At 46.9% G+C, this 21,033-nt stretch overlaps 1 protein-coding gene across 1 annotated transcript; it reads left to right on the top strand.

Annotated features, from left to right (window-relative positions):
* Nucleotides 1-1,455: 1,455 nt before the first annotated feature.
* Nucleotides 1,456-20,658, top strand: SUN3 (Sad1 and UNC84 domain containing 3). Its single transcript, XM_056857876.1, has 10 exons — nucleotides 1,456-1,526; nucleotides 2,658-2,968; nucleotides 5,225-5,313; nucleotides 8,022-8,050; nucleotides 9,261-9,432; nucleotides 11,111-11,207; nucleotides 13,293-13,408; nucleotides 16,957-17,124; nucleotides 19,180-19,272; nucleotides 20,536-20,658. Exons 1-10 carry the CDS (start codon nucleotides 1,456-1,458, stop codon nucleotides 20,656-20,658), a joined length of 1,269 nt encoding a protein of 422 aa, XP_056713854.1.
* The last annotated feature ends 375 nt before the right edge of the window (nucleotides 20,659-21,033 follow it).

Below are 21,033 nucleotides of genomic sequence, written 5' to 3' on the forward strand. Positions count from 1 at the left end.
GAATTTGGCTCCCCGTTTTCCCGCCTTTTTTGAGTTCGGTTCCATCCGAAATAAAAACCGCCGAATCAGGGGAAATTCGGCTGTTTTTCGGTTCGAGACTAACTGAATTGACAGCCCTAGCAAGATTATGTAACCCAGGAAAGTCAATTGGTCATGGTGGAACTTGCATTTAGACACTTTAGCATAGAGTTGGTTCTCTTGGAGGCGCCGTAGCACTTCTTTGACCATGGCAACATGTTCCTCATAGGTTTTGGAGTAAATCAGAATCTAAGTAAACCACCACTCCTTTAAACAACAGGTCATGTAGGATTTCATTAAGTAATTGCATGAAGACTCCCGGGCTCCTTTTAATCCGAAGGGCATCACTAGGTACTCAAACATCCCAAAACAGCTGGAAAAGGCAGTCAATGGCTCATCCCCCTCCCGAATCCTAACACGATAATATGCTTCAACCAAGTCTAGTTTGGTGAAAATGCGCCCCTCCTTTAGTTGGCTCAATAAATCAGAGATCAAGGAGATGGGGTAGGCATTAGTTTGGGTGACCTCATTGAGTTTGCAAAAGTCTATGCACAAGCGTAGATCACCCATCTTCTTTCGCACGAAGAAGGCAGGGGCGCAATTAGGTACAGTGGAGGGCCGGATGAATCCCTGAAATAGGTTCTTGTCTAAAAAGTCTCTCAGCACAGACTTTTCTTTGGGGCTCATTGGATAAATCTTACTCTTGGGTAAGTTGCCTTCCCCCACCACTTCAATGGCGCAGTCCGTTCTGCGGTGGGGGGGCAAAGCATCACATTCCTTCACATCAAAGACATCAGCAAAGTCCAAATATTCAGGAGGTAATGGGGGGTGCCGGAAACGCCATTGGGATCTGCCGCCATGGCAGGCATTTTTACTGCTATCTCTCTTCAATGGCAGTCGCATTGGGGTTGGGCGAACTCAATTGTCTTGGCTGCCCAGTCTATAGTGGGACTGTGCCCACATAGCCAATTCACCCCCAGGACCACTGAATAACGAATGCCTGGTACTATAGTGAAGTGTATTTGTTCCCAGTGATGGCCCACTCCCATGGCTATTCTGCCGGTGTGCCGGTCTACTGGTCCCCCCCCCCGAATGTCACTGCCATCCATTTGGGCAAACTGGATGGGCTGGGGCAGGAGCACCGCTTTAACCTTTAGGGCTTTGAACGTATCTTCATTAATCAGGGTACGAGCATAACCAGAGTCGACTAAGGCCTTTACAGAAATTTTGGGGGGGGGGCCTTTGTAATGTTGTAAGATAACGTCCAGGAAAACCGTTTCCCCCACATCACTTACCATTAGCGGAGCTTCGGGCTGCACGGATGCATTGGTCTGCGGTGTCGCTCCGGTTACCACAGACCCAGTCCGGTTTTTGACTGGTCGAGAGTTGGGACCAGATTCCGTGCTGGGGTCCCCCAGGTTCCCTCTTCCTCCGACGATGCGGTACTGCCCTCGCTCGGGACAGCGGCATTTGTATGCCAGGACCCCGAGGGGCCAAGCAATGGAGCGGTAGGACCTACCAAAGCAATCTCCGTGTCGAGATTGAGAGCGGGGGGACCCTTGCGTTCAACGCCGGTGCTGGGTCTGGCAGCTGCGCTTTTCCGACGGCCACCTCTACCCACCCGAGCTGAGCTCTCCGGGCGGGGACTCGGGGCTGGCCATTCAGGTCGTGATGGGCAGGATGAGGCAAAATAGCCCATAGCCCCACAAACGAGACACTCACGCCTCTGGAATCATTTGGCTCAGTCTGTCGCAGGAGCAATCGGTCTCCATGGTGGCGGAGCAGGTGCTTTGGAGGCAGGTCAATCTTGCCGCGGCCCCACCTCTTTTGCCCTGCACCTGGAAAGGGAGAGGAGTTGCCGGCGACTCTCCACTTCCTCTGTGAGCAAAATCCAGTCTTCGAGGTTAGGCGGGTCTCTTTGCATGAACGCCCAATACAGAATCTCGGGGTTCAGTCCCTCACGGAAGTATTGCACTCGTGAAGCCTCGCTCCAATCTACAATCTTACTGGCAAGTCGTTGGAACTCACTTGCATATTCTCTGACAGACTTAGTGCCTTGGCTCAGTTGAAGAATGGCAGTCTTAGCCTTCTCACTCCGGAATGGGTCCTCGAAGTGTCTTTGTAGCGCCCACATAAAATCATTGAGAGTCTGAACGGACCTGGCCTGGAGGTCAAATTGTTGGATCATCCACTCCGCCGCCTCTCCCCCCCCCCCCAGTAGAGATGACACGTACCTGACACGACTGTCTTCCATGGGAAAGGTCTGTCCCTGCTCTCTCATGAAACTGTACACTTGATGTAAAAAGTAGGGAAGTCCTTCTGCGGATCCATCAAAAGTAGCTTGTAGATCTCTTTGGGGAGCATACGGGTGCGGCTGAAAAACAGGGCCTATAGGTTGTCCTGGCGGCACAGGCGCCCCTGGTTTTTCCCGGCGGCGCGGGCGCACCCGAAAGTGCTGTGGCAGTCAGCTCCAGCCAGTCTCTGTCAGCGAGCCATCTCCCTAGTAGGGAGAGAGTAAAATTGGAGATTGGGGGAGAACGAAGGAAGCGTCCAATCCTCCCTCTCCATGTCCGGTAACCTCACATTTGTGGGTTGTGTTCCGGACGTGGCTGCCGCCCGTGCGGCCGCAAACGCCTCAGCTTGGGCAGCCGCCAACTCAGCGGCACGGGCAGCGCCTGCTTCGGAAAAAAGTTGTTCAGCTCCCTGTCGCAACAAGAGCAAAAGTTCCTCGTGTTTAGCGAGCAGCAGCAACGCCTGTTGCACAAGGTCCAAGGGAACGGAGCAGCCAAAATCCTCCTCCAACTTCTGCAGGACGATGGCCTCCGTAGCCGTACCTGCCGGCAGGTCGAGCAGACGCAAAACTGCTTTGGCAGCGGCATTCTTTGCCTCCAGGTGAAAGCGGTGTCGATCAGGACTCGCTTCCCCCAACTGTTTGCCATGAGGGAACGGGGTACAGGATCCGGAACATGCAGCTTCTCGCTCCCGCTTAACACACAGTCTCTAGCCACCAGGCGGGTAAGCAGAGTAGTGTCCTGCTGGGCTAGGTGCGCCTCTTCGAGAAGAATGGCTAGCCAGCGGGTTTCCTCCCGGGCATGGTGCGCGGCCTCCCGCAATTCCACAGCCGCCGCTCTCTCAAGGGCGACCCATTGCGAGGCGACCAACCCTGCTCGTCGATGGGACTCCTGATGAGCGCGGCATGCTTCCTCCTGGAGCAATTGCAGGAGGTCCCCCCCTGCGGCCCCTTCCAGGGCGTGGGCGGGCGTGGGCAGCACGGCAGAATGTTGAAAAGCTAGCGATTATTGTCCTAATGTCAACTCTTGGCTCACCATATAAATCCCACAAACAGAATTCCAGGCAGGTTTTCCTACGAAAGCTGGTTTATTAAGAAACATACAGCGAATTGCAGAAATTTACTTGTAACTTAGCAAGGGCACTAATGGGAGGGGAACTACAGGGATGGGTGCTATAAATATGAAAGTACACTTTCAGGACGACTGCTGGTTGCTAGATAACATAGTTTCCCAGAAGCGATCAAAGACTAAACAGATCTAGAGATTAACAACAGTTAGGCCTTGAAACACCACCTGGCCTAACCACTGGGCGCCTTTCCCAGGCCGGTGCCTGACACCCAAGTCGAATCTTCATTCTGCCCTGGAAGCTTGCCAGGTGACCTTGTGCCAGTTATACACTCTTAGCCTTACCTACATCACAGGGTTGTTGTTAGGGCTGCCAGGTCCCTCTTCGCCACCAGCGGGAGGCTTTTGGGGCAGAGCCTGAGGAGGGCGGGGTTTGGGGATGGGAGGGACTTCAGTGCCATAGAGTTCAATTGCCAAAGCGGCCATTTTTCTCCAGGGGAACTGATCTCTATCGGCTGGAGACCAGTTGTAATAGCAGGAGATCTCCAGGTAGTACCTGGAGGTTAACAAAAAACGCAATCGTGCTGAAATATTTGTAGACTATCAAAAGCGAACAGCAACTGTGGCCACAATACAAAACATAACTTGAATAATAGAGGTCCTAAACAAGCCCAATATTTAATATATCAAAAAGATGCATACTACAACAATGTTACAAATTACCAATGAATATTCAATTAAAATGCTATCTAACCATAAACCACAAAATATTTCCAACGTGAACTTCAGCTCGAATCTTTGTGTTCATTGCTTTATACCAGCATCGAGATAGGAGTCCGGTATTTCCTATTTCAAATCAGTTGTATTCCAAGTGAAATTGACAAAAATCACTGTTACAGGCGATGGTTCAAATTAAATCCTTATTTCCAGCCATTTATAATAACTCTTCATGTTTATGATTCTCTATTATGCTCCAGAGGTGCATGTTAGCAACCTTCCATAATCAGGCAAGAGAGCTCTCTTGCCCGATTATGGAAGGTTGCTAACGTGCACCTGCGTAGTGTAATAGAGAATCATTAACCTGAAGAGTTATTATAAGTGGCTGGAAATAAGGATTTAATTTGAACCATCACCTGTAACAACAGTGATTTTTGTCAATTTCATTTGGAATGCGACTGAAGAAATCTCATTTGAAATAGGAAATACCAGACTCCTATCTCGCAACACAATTAAATTGTAACATAATTGAACTGTTATTGAATTTGTTGGTGGATAAGCCATTTAGCATCAAGCTGGAAGAAAAATTTCTGAGTGGCCCTTTAAGAATAACTAATGATGCTGGTATAAAGCACTGAATGCAAAGAACCGAGCTGAAGTTCACATTGGAAATATTTTGTGGTTTATGGTTAGATAGCATTTTAATTGAATATTCATTAGTAATTTGTAACATTGTTGTAGTATGCATCTTTTTGATATATTAAATATTGGGCTTGTTTAGGACCTATATTATTCAACTTATGTTTTGTATTGTGGCCATAGTTGCTGTTCGCTTTTGATAGTACCTGGTTGACAACCCTAATTGTTGTGAGGCTAAAATGGAGGAGAGGAGAGCAAGGTTTAAGCTGCTTTGGGTCCCCTTTGGGGAGAAAGGCAGGATACAAAACTAAGAAAATAAAGAAAAACAGAAGAAAAAGGGCAGATAAATCTGTTGCACTGGGCCCAATTTTGGCCAATGTGGGATCATCTCTTATGACTGTCACACTAATATATTCCCCTCTGAGATGTTATGCCAAAAAGATGGGGGTGGGGAGAGATCAAGCTTGTGAATGACTGGTTTTTGTACCTTACAGATGCTGCTAACCTGGGGCTGTTTGATGAAATCCCTCTTCAGTATTTTGGAGACAAATGGGAGGACTTCTCCATTTGTGATTGCATCCAGGTGACTTTAATTCTTTAATTATTCAGTCTCCCTTATCACTAGGCCAGAAATAGTATACCGGTCACGCACACTGGCTCATTAATTTTTCCATCCAGAATTCACACTAAGAAGAAGAAGAGCTGGTTTTTATATGCCGACTTTCTCTACCACTGAAGGAAGAATCAAACCAGCTTACAATCCTCTTCCCTTCCCCTCCTGTTGTGGTGCAGGCAAGGAGCGAGGGCTGGAAGCATAGTCTGGGGAACAGTCCAAAGTCATTTACAGTTCAGGCAGAGTCCAAGATCTCAGTACAGGCAAGGGAAATTCAAGGCATTAGTCAAAGTCAGTGCAAGAAGCCAGGATACCAGGAATCCAAAGTATAGCACGGAAACAAAGCCAGTACACAAGGAGGTTGGTGACAAGTTGCTTGCACAACAGCCAAGCCTAACTGATGGCTTAAATCCCTTCTCCTGCTGCTGTAGCAGTGCCAGCTGATGTTGATTAGGCTGAGTTCACAGGTGGTGCCTCAGCCCTGCTCTTCCTCATCACTGCTACTGAGGAGGTTCCTCGGTAAAGCCTTCAGTCTAGCACTCTGCCATCTCTGCTGCATTGCCAGACGAACCTGTCTTCTTCTCTGCTCCAGTGGTCTTGGCGAGGCCTCTGGAGACACTGCATGTTGCAAGGTGTCAGGTCCAACTGGAGTCCTTGAACAGGCAGGCTGCAGGCATGGTGAGTCATCTCCTGACTTTGGCTGATCCTCTATACTGGCAGGCTGTAGGCCCTGTGGTTGTTCCTGTTGGACGTCTGCCTGAAGATGTCCCTCTGTTCTGGCTTCTATTTCCCCTTTGTCAGAGGTCTCTGCAGGTGACTCATGACACCTCCCCGCAACAGACACCCTGGGTGGTAGGTGAAGCTGAGAGAGTTGTGACTGGCCCAAGGTCACCCAGCAGGCTTCATGTGTAGGAGTGGGGAAACCAATCTGGTTTACCAGATTAGTGTCCACTGCTCATGTGGAGGAGTGAGGAATCAAACCCGGTTCTCCAGATCAGAGTCCACCGCTCTTAACCACTACACCACACTGGCGTAAGATGTCTCACTATTTAACTCTATTATATTCAGAATTAGGCCACTACATTTTCCTCCTGCTTTTGCTCCTATGTGTTTAGCAGCTTTCCCCATCAATTTGTCTTCATGCCAGGAAAAAAATGTACTGACTTAATTTTTCCATGTCAGCTTCTGGTTAAAGGCACTGGAAAAGGGCCAATAATCAAGGGTAATCTCAACTCAAAGTCAAACCAGTTTTTTTTTTTTTTTTTGCTTTAACTAATCTTGAGGAAACCTCATCCTTTGAACCCCTTTCCTTTATAAGCAGCGGAGTTTGGGTTGATCAAGTGCTGAAACCAACTTTGTGGTAGCATGACTACTTCTGCAATAAAGACAGATTGTTGCTTTGTTTGCAAACTGCTGAGCCTTTTTAAAGCCTCTATTCAATGCTGAATTTTGAAAAAGGTTTTTTTAGTAATGGGCTGAATATAATACTGGATGGATTACAATAGGCAGACTGTCCAGGGTTGCCAAGTGCCTGGAGAAAAAGATGTCCTGCTCCTTTAATAGAAACGTAAAGGGATGTTATTCCCCTCCATGCCCTGAAAAGTTTCAGCTGCCCATTTCTACACATGGGTAAGTTTCTGTTAAAGGGTCAAGGCATTTCTCTCCAGGCCTGCGCCTGAAAAATCACTGAATGCTTTGCCTTGGATACGTGTGATACAGAATATCTGATTTAAAGTGTTCAGAAATGGGAAGTGCTTCCAATAAATGTGCAGGAAGTATTATTACTCAGAAATCCCAGTACATTTTTAACAGGAGTTCTCTTCACCCAGTACCTTAAAGCTCATGTGGTGTAGTGGTTAAGTACAGTGGACTCTGATCTGGAGAACCGGGTTCAATTCCCCACTCCTCCACATGAAGCCAGCTGGGTGACCTTGGGCTAGTCACAGCTGTCTCTGAACTCTCTCAGCCCCGCCTAACTCACAAGGTGCCTGTTGTGGGGAGGGGAAAGGAAGGAGATTGTAAGCTAGTTTGATTCTCCTTAAAAGGGAGAGAAAATCGGCATATAAAAACCAACTCTTCTTCTTCCTTTACAAATTTAGAACAGTTCTCTTAGGTGTGTCCCTTAACAAACTGACATCTAGTTGTTCCTCAGATCAAAGCTAGCAGGCAAGAAAGGATGAGCTACCTCCCATACTGTGTCCACTTCAGAACTTGTTAGTGGGACCTGCTGACATAACAGCTTCCATGGACTCCTGTTGGCCTCTAGTTCAAGTACTGATCAGGTCCATACCTGTCTCAGTAACAGGACACCATCTGGCCTTTGCATCTGGATAGCCCAGGCTAGCCCAATCTCATCATCTCTCAGAAGCTAAGCAGGGTCAGCCCTGGGCAGTACTTGGATGGGAGACCACCAAGGAAGTCCAGGGTCGCAACGCACAGGCAGGACGTCTCTTGCCTTGAAAACCCTACGGGGGGGGGGGCTCAGTCGGCTGCAACTTGATGGCACTTTCCACCACATTTGGCCTTCCCAGACTGTGCTTCGCTTCCCAAATTAGCATAAGATTGTAGCTTCACTGTAATTGTGATACTCTCATTTCCCATTGTTCTGATTACCTGTTATTGTCGAATGATCTGCATGGCCTGTGTTTGAGTTTGTAATAATTTTCCCCCCCTTACAGGGTGAAACAAAGGATCTAAGGTCACTAATGTAAGAACACTTTTTACATCTTTTAATATAAATACTAGTCAAGTAGTTCCACCCTGCTGACTTTGTCAAGACACTGAGGCAATCTTTTGTTTCACTATGTACTCATTACAATGTTTGTTCTTTTTCTTCTTTGCTCCTATGACCCATAGGTCATGAGCAGTTATTTCTTAGAAGAAAATATTATGGAGATAATCCCTTAATTGATTTGACTGAACCATCACCCCCTAAAGATGCTACAAAGCCACCTAAAATACAAATGGAGAGACTTGATGGAAATTATAACCCCACAATTCTGATGGGCAATGATCTAGATGCTATAGACGAGAACTTCATCAATTCTTTTGATGCTCTCCCTTAGGAAGAACAAACCAACATTATTAAAAGACTAGGAAAACTTCAAGTGCTCCTGAGTAAAACCCAACAAGAAAGTATAACGGGGTTATCGCACCAATAAATGTGTGTGTCCTTGCCACCCAACCTTTTAAACCGTTTAGGGAAATCCTCACCGCACTTTCCCCCACTGACGCTTTCAATACAAGCGCCAATACGCAGAACGTTTTTTGGGGTGGGAGGAGTGGGGGAGCGGCGCGTCATTGTGCAGCAGTACTCTTTGTGCCAATGGCCCTTTGTCCTTTTGTCCCTTCGTCCTAACATTCTTTCCTCCCAGTGATAGACTCAAATGTTCGGTTTAAAAAAAATTACAGAGGAGATGGAAGGAAGTGAAATGGCTGCCTGGAAACACAAACTGGGATGAACTGGAGGGGGGGCAGAGTCAGTGAGGGGGAACATGGGCAAAGTGGGTGTTGCCGCTGTGATTCGCAGCAACGTTCTCGGCCCTTCACACCTTTGGAGAAAACATCATGGCATTCAAAAACATCGCCAGAAAAGGGTTTCCGGACAGAACGATTATTCGGCGCTTTGAAAATGGTTCCACAACCAAACGGCGGGGGGCGGGGGGAGGTATGGTGAGTGCTGAAAATGCGGGGTTTAAAAGGCCTGGAAAACGTTTGGGACACTTGGTGCGGTAAACCTCAGTGTTAGTTGTAGAGATTGAAGGGTGTGGTGAAGAAGGGGGTTGTGATCAGTGCTGGCCTCTGAATTCAGTAGAACATCAAGAAAAAATGGCCATCTTAGAATTTCTTGCATACCAGAAGGAATGGTATTAGCAGTACTTCATATCCCTTTCTCTCCTCCATTTTCTCCTCCCTAGAAAAGCCAACCACATTTTGGAAAGAAAGGCACACAAAATCACCGCTCTGAAGGAGGAGCTGGGTCAACTACAAGCTGAGCTGCATTTTCTGAGTTCAAATGTGAAGAACATCACTCGTCAGGCTGTCAGTGAAGTTCTAGCAAGCTACACCAGCAAAGGCATTACAACATGGGTAAGAGGAAGGAAGGGGGGTTTGTAAATGGAAATAGGTGCTGAGGTGGATCCTATCCCTGTCCTTCCACTCCATTGAGCAAAGTTTGAATCCTCCTTCCAACTTAAGTGGCTCTTGTGTTGGAAGAAGGCTCCTCAGAGAATGGTTGGATCTACCCCAAAAGAAACACTAGTTTCCCCACCCCACCCCACGAGAAAAAGAGGGGTGTATATTATACTAGCGTGCAAGTTAACTGTGTACATTGTGCATTTATTGTGTATAAGGTTTTTTTTTGGGGGGGGTCATCTTACATTCAGGACCATCTTCCTTTTGGAAAAAATGGAGGGATCTAAACATGCCATAACATTAAATCAGCAATGGGTAGCTCATCTGGCAAGTTTCCCAAAAGTCAAAACCTTATTTCCAGTCCCGGGTTTTCGAAGAGCCTTTATGCTTGCTTGAATGCTGTGCCTTCAGCAGTGCTAAATGGAAGGTACGGCAATTTACCCTACTCAGAAAGACTTTGTTCATGAAACATGAAGAAAATCAATACACTTTCTCACAAGATGCTGGAGTGTCCCCATTTCAAACTCCAACGTGACCAATGGATCACTCATATTTTAACAAAACTACCTGCCACTGTAATAGGTGATAAAAAAGTCCCCTTCTTGCTGGTGGATAGAGATCCAAGTATAACACTGGCAGTGGCCAAGTATCTCTCCACCATATTTTCCTTAAAGAAATAGAAAAAAAAAAAAAAACCTTCCCTAACTGCTCAAGACCAGCAGATCATGGGAGCTATGAAGGAAAGTGAAATGAAGTGAAATACCTTATTTCATAAGCCCCGTGCGACACGAATTCACACAACAGTACATATGCAGCCCCCTGTGCCTGGACTATCATTGCCTCTACCTTCTATAGTTCAGACACAGGCAACAGCCCCACATTAGACAGGCAGGGAGGGGGAGAAGCCTGATTCTGTCCCTGCAGGCCTTCCTGCTTATGTCCTGCTTATGTATAGGGAGGGGCTGTGGCTCAGTGGTAGAGCATCTGCATGGCATCAGAAGGTCCCAGGTTCAATCCTTGGCATCTCCAGTTAAAGGGACTAAGCAAGTAGGTGATGTGAAAGACCTCTGCCTGAGACCCCGGAGAGCCGCTGCCGGTCTGAGTAGACAATACTGACTTCGATGGACCAAGGCTCTGATTCAGTATATGGCAGCTTCATGTGTCCAGGCATACCAGAGACACCCCATGTGGCACCAGGGGAGCCACGTCCTAAACAAATAGTGCACCATTCTTTGAAACTAAGCAGTGAATATAACTGGCAACCACAACTGATGCTTAGCCTTTGGGGCTGCACATTTTTGTTTCTGTTGACATTTCCCTGCTTTGCAAATAGACATGGGTGTAATAGTGTCTGTGTTATAAATTCCCCACTCCTCCACATGAGTGGTGGACTCTAATCAGGTGAGACGGGTTGGTTTCCCCACTCCTCCACATGAAGCCAACTGGGTGACCTTGGACTAGTCACAGCTCTCTCCGAACTCTCTCAGCCCCACCTGCCTCACAAGGTGTCTGTTGTGGGGAGGGGAAGGGAAGGGTATTGTAAGCCGGTTGGATTCTCCTTAAAGGGAGAGAAAATCAGGGTATAAAAGCCAACTCTTCTTCTTCTTCTTCTTTATTTCTTGTTTACTGACAGAGCATTGAAAAGATTCTGAAAAAACTAATGGCCAAGCTGGATGAGGATGATGTTCAAATGGCTGATTATGCCCTCAAATCGGCAGGTATTATCTCTAGTTATGAGTATCCAAACCCCTTGGATATCCATGTTGTTCAGACATAACATAGAACTATCCAGTCTAGGTCAAAAGAAATGTCATGAGGCTACAGGACATCTTTGCAGTGTTCTCACTGAAGAAGTGAGCTGTGGCTCACGAAAGCTCATACCCTACCAGAAAATATTTTTGTTAGTCTTTAAGGTGCTACTGGACTCTTGCCCTTTTTGACTTCCCCAGGCCTGTCACCTTCTGCACCAGCTACAGCCGTTTACAAACCTGAAAGGCAACTCCACAGCCTTGAAGTCCCAATGTATCTTTGGACCAGTCAGACACAACAGCTGGCAGTTTTCACAAAGCTAGTTGGCAGGAAAGCAGGGGTCCAACAAGGTTATGGATCCAACAGTGAGACCCAGGAGCACCCTAGACCAAAAGCTTTAGTGGCTAACAGTGCAAGCCTCATAGAATTACTCCATGGATTTCAGTGGACTTAGGCCTTTCATGCAGGGATGTTTCCCCGCGGTCACCCCCGCTGACTGCTTTGGGGCTTAAACACTTAAACATATGAAGCTGCCTTCTGAATCAGACCCTGGGACCATCAAAGTCAGTGTTGTCTACTCAGACCAGCAGTGGCTCTCCAGGGTCTCAGGCAGAGGTCTTTCAGATCAATTGCCCACTACCTTTAACTGGAGATGCTGGGGATTGAACCTGGGACATTCTGCGTGCCAAGCAGATGCTCTGACACTGAGCCACAGCCTTTCCGTTTGATTATGCATCCCTTTTCCACCCGTCAGAGGTTGCCTTGTTCTCCCCACGTGTTTTGCCCGCATTTTCCAGATACCGGCTAAAACAGCATCTGGAAAACATGGGCAAAACACACGGGGAGAGCAAGGCGACCTCTGATGGGCGGAAAAGGCATGCATAATCACAAGGAAGCCCCGAAGCAGTCGACGGAGGTGACTGCAGAGAAACATCCCTGCATAAAAGGCCTTAGAGTGAGTAAGCAGCTTGTAGGTGAGCACTGCAAGGGAACCTGGGTCCATCAAAGATCTTCATGTGTTCAGCCACACCAGCTGTACTAGAGGCCCCTGAAAAGCCTAAGAAGACCCAATGAGAAATTTCTCTAGCGTATCTTCTCATGCACTTGTCGGCTGGGATTCGAGGGAGGTGAAGTATTGCAACCATAGCAGTCTGCCTCAATGCCAAATCGAAAGTCGGTCTTGTGCATACTTGCTTTGAGTTTTTCTCCTCACGCCCATTCTCATTTCTCCTTCCCATATGTCTGTCCCCCTCATCCAATTCCTCCCCTTGACACTATTATCAAGTGTACTAGCAAGAGAATAATGTTGAGGCTGCTGGTCAGTTTCACAGTGAGTGTGGGTCAGTGACAGATGGAACAGTTGAGAGAATGCTAAAATAATCACAAACAACCTATGCAGCTGCTTTTGGTCAGTTTCACAGCAAGTGTGAGTCAGTTTCAGTTCTTGGTAGGATGGAAAAGAGCTGCCCTCCCTTTATATGCATCCTCTTATAGGCATGAAAGACTTTGTTTGTTTTCGAGTGTCAGACTACCAATGGGACGATGAATGTCACAAATGACTGTGCAAGTGTTTTTATATTCTTATGACCCCTGCATTGAGTTGTGCAGGAACAAATTGGATTTTTTTTGGGGGGGGGAGGGGTCCAGACCCTTTCTCTGCTTTGACTGTAAAATGGCCGCTTGGTTCAGATCAAATGAAAGAATCCTGCTGCGGGGCTGGCGACTCATTTCAAATAAACACACCGCAGCCAATTACAAAGCAGCATTTTCAGTGGGGAGGGACTCACACATGGTTCAGAAGCTCCACATTGTCACTGGGTATGCATAACTGATCACAAGGTACTCCTGGAATTTCTCTGGGGCAAAAAGCCCCTGTGCATAGTGTTTTGTGGATTCGACTGCAAATACTGTGCAGTTAGAAAGCAGCGGATCCAGCAGAAACAAGCTATGCATAAAAGGCCTGTGTATTCTCATGTAATAAACTAATGGGCACTTGAGATTTTGTTCGTATATTGCATTTCACTGTTTAAACATTGCAGCGTTATTGTATAACTATTTAATTCCAGGTGCCAGGATTGTTTATTCCAGGACCACTAGGAGCTACCGTCACGAGGGAGGACATTACTTCTGGAAGTCCTTCCCCATACTCCCCTTTGTGAAATCTCCAGAGGTTATTCTTCAGGTGCAAAAAGATACAAAAAGAAAGCTTTCAACTGTTCTTCTTTTTAGCAGTTTCCACACACACCCTTTTCTTCACTGTCACCTTTTCCAAACAGCGAAGATTCCTATGGAAGCCTTGGTGTCGCTTCAGCTGTAGGTACAGCACAGCGGAAATGGGGCTTCCAGAGAGCAGCTTTCCCCTCATTTTCCCCTGCCCCAGACCCAGGGTGGCTATTCCCTCACACACATGGGGGTGTGTGTGGCTTTTTGAGGGTTTTTAAAAAACTGGTAGTAGACATACCGAGATACCATTATATCAATATGCCAATGGCTGATTTTTTGGTCCCAGGAGATCTGGCCAGGTGCCTAGAGGCAGTACTGGGATGGTTGAAGCAGAGCCGCCTGAAATTTAACTCATCGAAGACAGAGGTCCTGTGACCGGCCGGGGCAGCTCAGATCAGGGGACCCAGCTTCCCGCTCTTGATGGGGTAGAGCTGGTCCCAGCCCTCACCATCAAGAGTCTGGGTGTGATCTTGGATGCCTCCCTTTCCTTGGAAGTGCAGGTCGCTAATACAGCTAAGACGGCATTTTTCCATCTTCATCAAGCCCGGCAGCTGACCTGGCCACAGTTATCCATGCAACGGTCACCTCTAGACTCGACTGCTGTATCTCGCTCTAAGCAGGGCTATCGTTAAAGTTGCTCCAGAAACTGCAACTGGTCCAGAATGCGGCAGCGTGGGTCCTGACGGAGACCCCATGGAGGGCACATTTTCAACCTGTGTTCCACCAGCTGCACTGGCTCCAATGAGTACTGGATAGGGCTGTCAATTTGGTTCGGCCCGAACTAAAAATAAGCCGAATTTCCCTTGATTCGGCGGTTTTTAGTTCGGGAGGAACCGAACTCAAAACTGGGGGGCAACCGGGGGGGGGCCGAATTCAGCGAGTTCGGGAGTTCGCGAATAAATTCGGCCAATTCGGGGCCGTCAGTAAGCAGCATAACCTTCAGTAAGCAGCATTCTCCTCCCCCGGCCAATCGGTGGCCAAGCTGGGTCTTCTTCTGGCCAATCAGTCAGGATTGAGTACTGGAGGAATCAGCTGATGTGTGGCCGGCCGGGGAAAGAGAGAGAGAGAGGGAAATCCTCATGTGTGTGTGACGGGGTGCTTGTGCACATTCGCTCCTTTCCGTGGCTGCAGGGGGCGCATTTTTTGGGATACAGACCCCAAACTTTCAGGGGATATTCAGACAGGTTTTCTTAAGAGACCACCCAAGTTTTGTAAACATTGGGTCAGGGGGTCCCGAGATATGGGCTCCCCCCTTTTTCTTTCCATGGCTGCAGAGGGCGCATTTTTGGGTGTGCCGACCCCAAACTTTCAGCGGAGCATCAGACAAGGCTTCTTAAGATACCCCCCAAGTTTTGTAAACATTGGGTCAGGGCCCCCCGAGATATGGGCTCCACCCCTTTTTCCTCTCCCCCCTTTTCCATTTTCGTGGCTGCAGGGGGCGCTTTTTTGGGGGTGCAGCCCCCAAACTTTTATCATAGTTTCAGAGAATCCCACTTAAGAGACCACCCAAGTTTTGTAAAGATGGGTTCAGTGGGGGCTGAAATATCGGCTCCCCCCCCTTTTCTCTTTCCGTGGCTGCAGGGGGCGCATTTTTGGGTGTGCCGACCCCAGACTTTCAGCGGAGCTTCAGTCAAGGCTTTTTAAGAGACCACCCAAGTTTTGTAAACATTGGGTCAGGGCCCCCCGAGATATGGGCTTTCCCCTTTTCCCTATTGGGATGAATGGATCACCCTCGAGAGATGCATACATATGGATCTTATATTGGATACAAATGGAATCATATTGGATTACCCAGCCTCCCAGCCCCTCCTGCTGGAACAGAAGACAGCCACAGTAAGACCCCTTTGGGGGCTTTAATCTATATTTTTTCTTTTCTGTGTGTGTGTGTGGGGGGGAAAGCAGAGTCTGTGTGTGTGTGTGGGGAGGGAGCAGTTTCTGTGGGTGGGTGGGGGAAGCCAAAGGGGGCTTTTGCCGGTTCTGCCTGGGGTGTGTGTTCCCCCTCCAGTCTCTCTCTCCCTGGTTTGAGGGGGGGCTTCATTTTTATTCTTCAGGTTTTTCCTCATTCATAAGATCAGTTAGGTTATTTTGATGCTTGCTCAAAACTGGTTTTCAAATGGTGACTTAAAGAATGCATCTGCCTGGTCCCAAGTCCAATGCAAAAGGAGAAATTCCACCCCCTCCTGCTCATTATGCATAGCTAGCTGCCTCTGTCCCTTTCCATGGTATGCAAACTCCCAGGTGTCAGGTGTTGCTTTGCACTGTTGCAAAGGTGTTGCATTGCGTGCTTGTGTTGCTTTGCAGTTGTATTGTTTTGCAAAATTCTTCACACCTGCCCCGCCCTTTGCATGTTTACAAAGGTGTTGCTTTTCAGTTGTGTTGCTTTGCAAAGTTCTTAGCACCTGCCCAGCCCTTGCTCTCATCAGCTGTTTGTCGGGCCGGGAGCTTTGTGCGTGGGCGGCAAGCTCTGCTGAGAGATACACATTAAGGGTGGGGGGGGACCCCTTTCAGGGCCCATATCTCAGCCCCCCCTGACCCAATCTTTACAAAACTTGGGGAGTCTTTCAATATACGTCCTTTGAAGCTCTGCTGAAAGTTTGGGACCTCTAAGCCCAAAAATGCCCCCCCAGAGCCGCGGAAAGGCGCGGTTGTGTTTTTAATGGCTTTATTCGGCCGAATTTTTTTCCCGAACTTTGAATTCCCGCCGAATTGAACGGATCCGAAGTGGGGGAGTTCGGACTTCGGCACGTACCGAACCCACAAGGGTCAAATTCGGCCGAATCCGAACTGTACCGAATTTTTTTTTTTTTACAGCCCTAGTACTGGATCAGGTTCAAGGGTCTAGTGTTTATCTTTAAAGACCTAAACCGTCTGGGACCTTTGTATCTACAGGACTGCCTTCTTTGATATACCCCCCATAGAGCTTTACGCTCCTTAGGAAACAACTTACTAGTTGTCCCTGGCCCAAAAGATATCCGACTGTCCTCAACCAGGGCTAGGACCTTTTCAGCTCTGGTCCCAGTCTAGTGGAAATCTGTCTAATAAGACCCAGGCCTTGTGGGACTTAACTCAGTTCTGCAGGGCCTGTAAGGAGATGTTCCGCCAGGCATACGGTTGAGGCAGAAACAGTTTAGTAGATCAGCTGGTCTCCCTTCCCTTTCCTCCCTTCCCCTCCTCCCCTTTCCCCCTCCCCTCCCTTTTTCTTTTCCCCTTCCTCCTTTTCCCCCTCTGCTGGCTCCTAGATCTCTTCTTGTCTCAACTCCTTGAGGGCTTATTACTTCTAGATCATTGTTGGTGTAATGGTTAACAGCGGTGGTTTGGAGTGGTGGACTCTAATCTGGAGAACCAGGTTTGATTCCCCACTCCTCCTCCCCACTCCTCCAAGTCCAAGCACGACTTGGTTGGGAAAGGGCGGGGTATAAATAAAATAAATTCTACCAAAGAGACAGGTTTTGCTCAAGGAGATTTGCAAGATAAAACTATTCCGAATTGCTTTGTGTTCTCTTGCAGCCTAATCGCTCTCCTGGGATGTGTTGGTCCTTCCCTGGCACTCAAGGGGAAGTTGTGGTCAAACTCGCCATGTTAATTCTCCCAACAGCCATCACAGTAGACCACATATCTAAGAATCTCTCCCCCACTGGAGAAATCTCCAGCGCTCCCAAAGATTTCACCATTTATGTGAGCATCATCTTTGAGTTTTCATATCAGATTTTAGAGAAGGGTTTTAAAATTTTATTTAAAGGCACGATACATTATCCTAACCTGCAAACTTGTATTTTTTACATGAAAGTCTCCACATTTTAAAAACCCTAGTTCCTCTGATTATATAAGACACTAACTGGAATAGTTTCCAAACAGTTTGTTATAACCATAGTCTATACAAGAGATGTGCTTTGCACACAAATGTTGTTCAGAGTTCCTAAACTTTGCTGTTTACTCTCTAAATGGTCTAACTATTATGCCAATAAATCTTTCAGAGCGTGTAGGCATTCCCAAAATTGTAAGTATTTAAACAGCAAATGTGTCATGACAGCCATATATTAATACTTGAGTACTCTGATCCAAGTTCAGGGTTCACTGACTTACTAAAAGACCAGCTGATCCTCATATGTAGAGTGAGGGGATGTCAGAGTCTGCTTCAGCTAAACTCTAGACAGGCCATTTTTGGATATCCAAAATGAGAAGTCGTACCATTGACATTTTAATTTATCTACAGCTTCCCATAGCATTGGTCCTTTAAAACCATATAAAAGAGAGTTTACTACCTACATTAGAGAGGATTTTCAAGTCTGAAGATATAGCTATACTTAACTATGGAGGTTTTTTTCAGGGTAGTAAAAGGGCTATTATGAGCCCTGTGGCGCAGAGTGGTAAGCTGCAGTACTGCAGTCCAAGCTCTGCTCATGACCTGAGTTCGATCCCGACGGGAGTCAGTAGCAGGTAGCTGGCTCAAGGTTGACTCAGCCTTCCATCCTTCCGAGGTCGGTAAAATGAGTACCCAGCTTGCTGGGGGTAAAGGGAAGATGACTAGGGAAGGCACTGGCAAACCACCCCATAAACAAAGTCTGCCTAGTAAACGTCGGGATATGATGTCACCCCATGGGTCAGGAATGACCCAGTGCTTGCACAGGGGACCTTTACCTTTACTTAAAAGGGCTATTGCTTCCCTCTGTTCCGGAGGGAGGAAGCCCCATTAGGTCTAGTCTGTGACCCCATTAGGTCTAGAAGTATTGCAGACAAAATTACTTCCATCCACTCTGACTTGGACGCCACAGTTGGTCCAGATTTGGGTGATGTGTGAGGAGCAATCTGATTGTTTGGTATGGATAGTAGGGTTTTAACTGGTGATGATCTGTCTGCCACTTGTTCCTTCTAATTTGACTGTCATGGTAGGCAATATCTGCTTGGCTTGTTCCCTTCCTCTCAGGATGTAGACAAGGGAGAGGTCAGTGGCGACCGCAAATAATGGGCAGCTAAGATGGCTAGCCACAACATGCGTGGATCACTCATTGGAAGATGTGCTCCAGGCAAGCCCACTGCTTTGGGACACACATCCGCATGTCGAGACACAATATTTTGATGATACTTTAAATATTATGCAAGTGCCTCTATAACAATATTCTCCAGTTATTCAAAATTCTCTAATACAGGTAGAGTATCCCTTATCCGGACATCTCATATCCGGACTGATACAAAACCTGGACCCTTTCAGCCGGCATGCAGGTAGATCCTTGCGGCCTGCTTTCAATGTTTCCTCTCACCTAAAAAAATAAAATACAATGTACACTGAAACGTAGGTGGAGACTGGAAGCCTGCTGTTGTTTGTTTGTTGTTGCTCTTGTTTAACAGCTGATACAGGTATTCTGGTGAGATAGTTACACCAAATTAATAAAAATATTGTTTAAAATTGCATTCAAGTTATGTGTATAAAGTGTATATAAAACATAAATGAATTTGGGTCCCATCCCCAAAATATCTCACTACGTATATGTAAAAATTCCAAAATATTCCACTATACGGAAAGATCCGAAATACGGACCACTTCTGGTTCCAGGCCGTCTGGATAAGGAATACTCAACCTGTACTATGTTTCATGAAACTGAGTGATTTGCATTATTTTTAAATAACAGAATAGCTAAACATTGCTACAGCTGAAACAGCATGCTGTGTTTTCTGAACTAACCAGTTTCTTGATTGCTAATGATATGCCTTCCTGCCTCCCTCCACCCCAAGGGATTAAAAGACGAAAATGAGGAGAATGGAATTTTCTTGGGCCAGTTTGTTTACAATGCTGAAGGAGACATAGTCCAGACTTTCAAACTGAAGGTATAGTGAGAATGATGGGAAGGAACAACACAATTCTAACAACTCAAGAGGGAAGTCAACATTTTTTTACTCTTCCATTGGAGGAAGTTTCCTTAGACTGCAAGAAGGCTTCAAACTTTGCTCAGTGGAGTGGAAGGGTACAGGCTACTAGGATTTCTCAAGGTAAAACTGAACAAAATGTCTGTTTCTGGAAATCTAGACATGGTCCTACCTTAGGGAAGGCTAAACTGAGGAATAATTAAATGTAACTGTTCCAGCTGAGCAATAATGAGAATGTGTGTGTGTGTAAAGTGCCTTCAAGTCCCAGCCGACCTATGGCGACCCCTTTTGGGGTTTTCATGGCAAGAGACTAACAGAGGTGGTTTGCCAGAGCCTTCCTTTGCACAGCAACCCTGGTATTCCTTGGTGGTCTCCCATCCAAATACTAACCAGGGCTGACTCTGCTTAGCTTCTGAGATCTGACGAGATCAGGCTAGCCTGGGCCATGAGAATAGCTGGATGTAAATAGAAGGAAGTAAAATGAGGCATGGCTGGAGAGTCTGAGACTTTTCAGCCAACAAAAGTAACAGCTAACGGAGGGGGAAACTGACAGAGGCCTATAAAATTGTGCACAGGGAAATAATGTGAATAGAAAGAGCTAGTAAAAATGGATACTAGTCATGCTGCATGCCTATTCTCTCCAGGATCAGAGGAGCATGCCTATTATATTAGGTGCTGTGGAACACAGGCAGGATGGTGCTCCTGCAGTTGTCTTGCTTGTGGGCTTCCTAGAGGCACCTCGTTGACCACTGTGTGAACAGACTGCTGGACTTGATGGACCTTGGTCTGATCCAGCATGGATGTTCTTATGTTCTTTTTCTCCCTCTCCAATATTGGTAGAACTTGGGGGCACCCCATGAAATGGTTGGCAAATCGATTCAGGACAGATGAAATATTTCTTTACTTAATGAGTAACTAAACTGGGATTCACTGCCAGTGGACCTGGTGATGGCCCAAACACGGATGGCTTTTAAAAGGGGCTAGATAGAGAAGATAGGCTCATCAGTGGCTACTAGCCATGGTGACTAAAGGGAGCTTCCATCTAGAGGCAGACGACCTCTAAATACAAGTGCCAGGAGGCAACATCAGCAGAAGCCTCTATGCCCTCTTGGTTGGCTCACCAGGACAACTGGTTAGCCGTTGTGTGAAAGAGGATGCTGGATTAGATGAGCCATTGGTCTGATGAGCAGGCTGTACTTAAAATATGCACTCTTTTCATTTCAGGGAGCTCCTTCCGAAAGAATGAGCTATATAAACTATGTGAAACTGAAAGTGCTAAGCAACTGGGGCCATCCAAACTATACCTGCATCTATCGCTTCAGGGTCCACGATTCAGAAAAAATCTAAGCATTCTGGGGATGGGGCCTGTTGGAAGAGGATCAAAGTTGCCATGCCAAGCGGCGTTGAATTTGCGGTGCTTTTCCCAGTTACAAATAAATGTGCTTACTTGCCATGAAAAGCTTGTGAAAAGTTGTTTTCGTTCTTCACTTTCACAATGTGGGAGAAAAGCAGTAGGAATCGTTGCCACACCCGTTATTTTAAACTACCCCCTGGCTTTTCTTTCAGAAGGAAAAAATGGGAAGGATAATAATGTATTAAACAGGCAAGAGTTTGGTGGTGTTTCATTTAAAAAGGTTAAAATCGCTCAGCAGAGAAAATTTGCTCTACCCTTGCTGTGCAGTCCAATGCAGAGTTATACCCTTCTAAGCACATTGACTTCAA

The sequence above is a fragment of the Euleptes europaea genome, chromosome 11 (assembly GCF_029931775.1).
Source record: "Euleptes europaea isolate rEulEur1 chromosome 11, rEulEur1.hap1, whole genome shotgun sequence".
NCBI lineage: Eukaryota > Metazoa > Chordata > Lepidosauria > Squamata > Sphaerodactylidae > Euleptes > Euleptes europaea.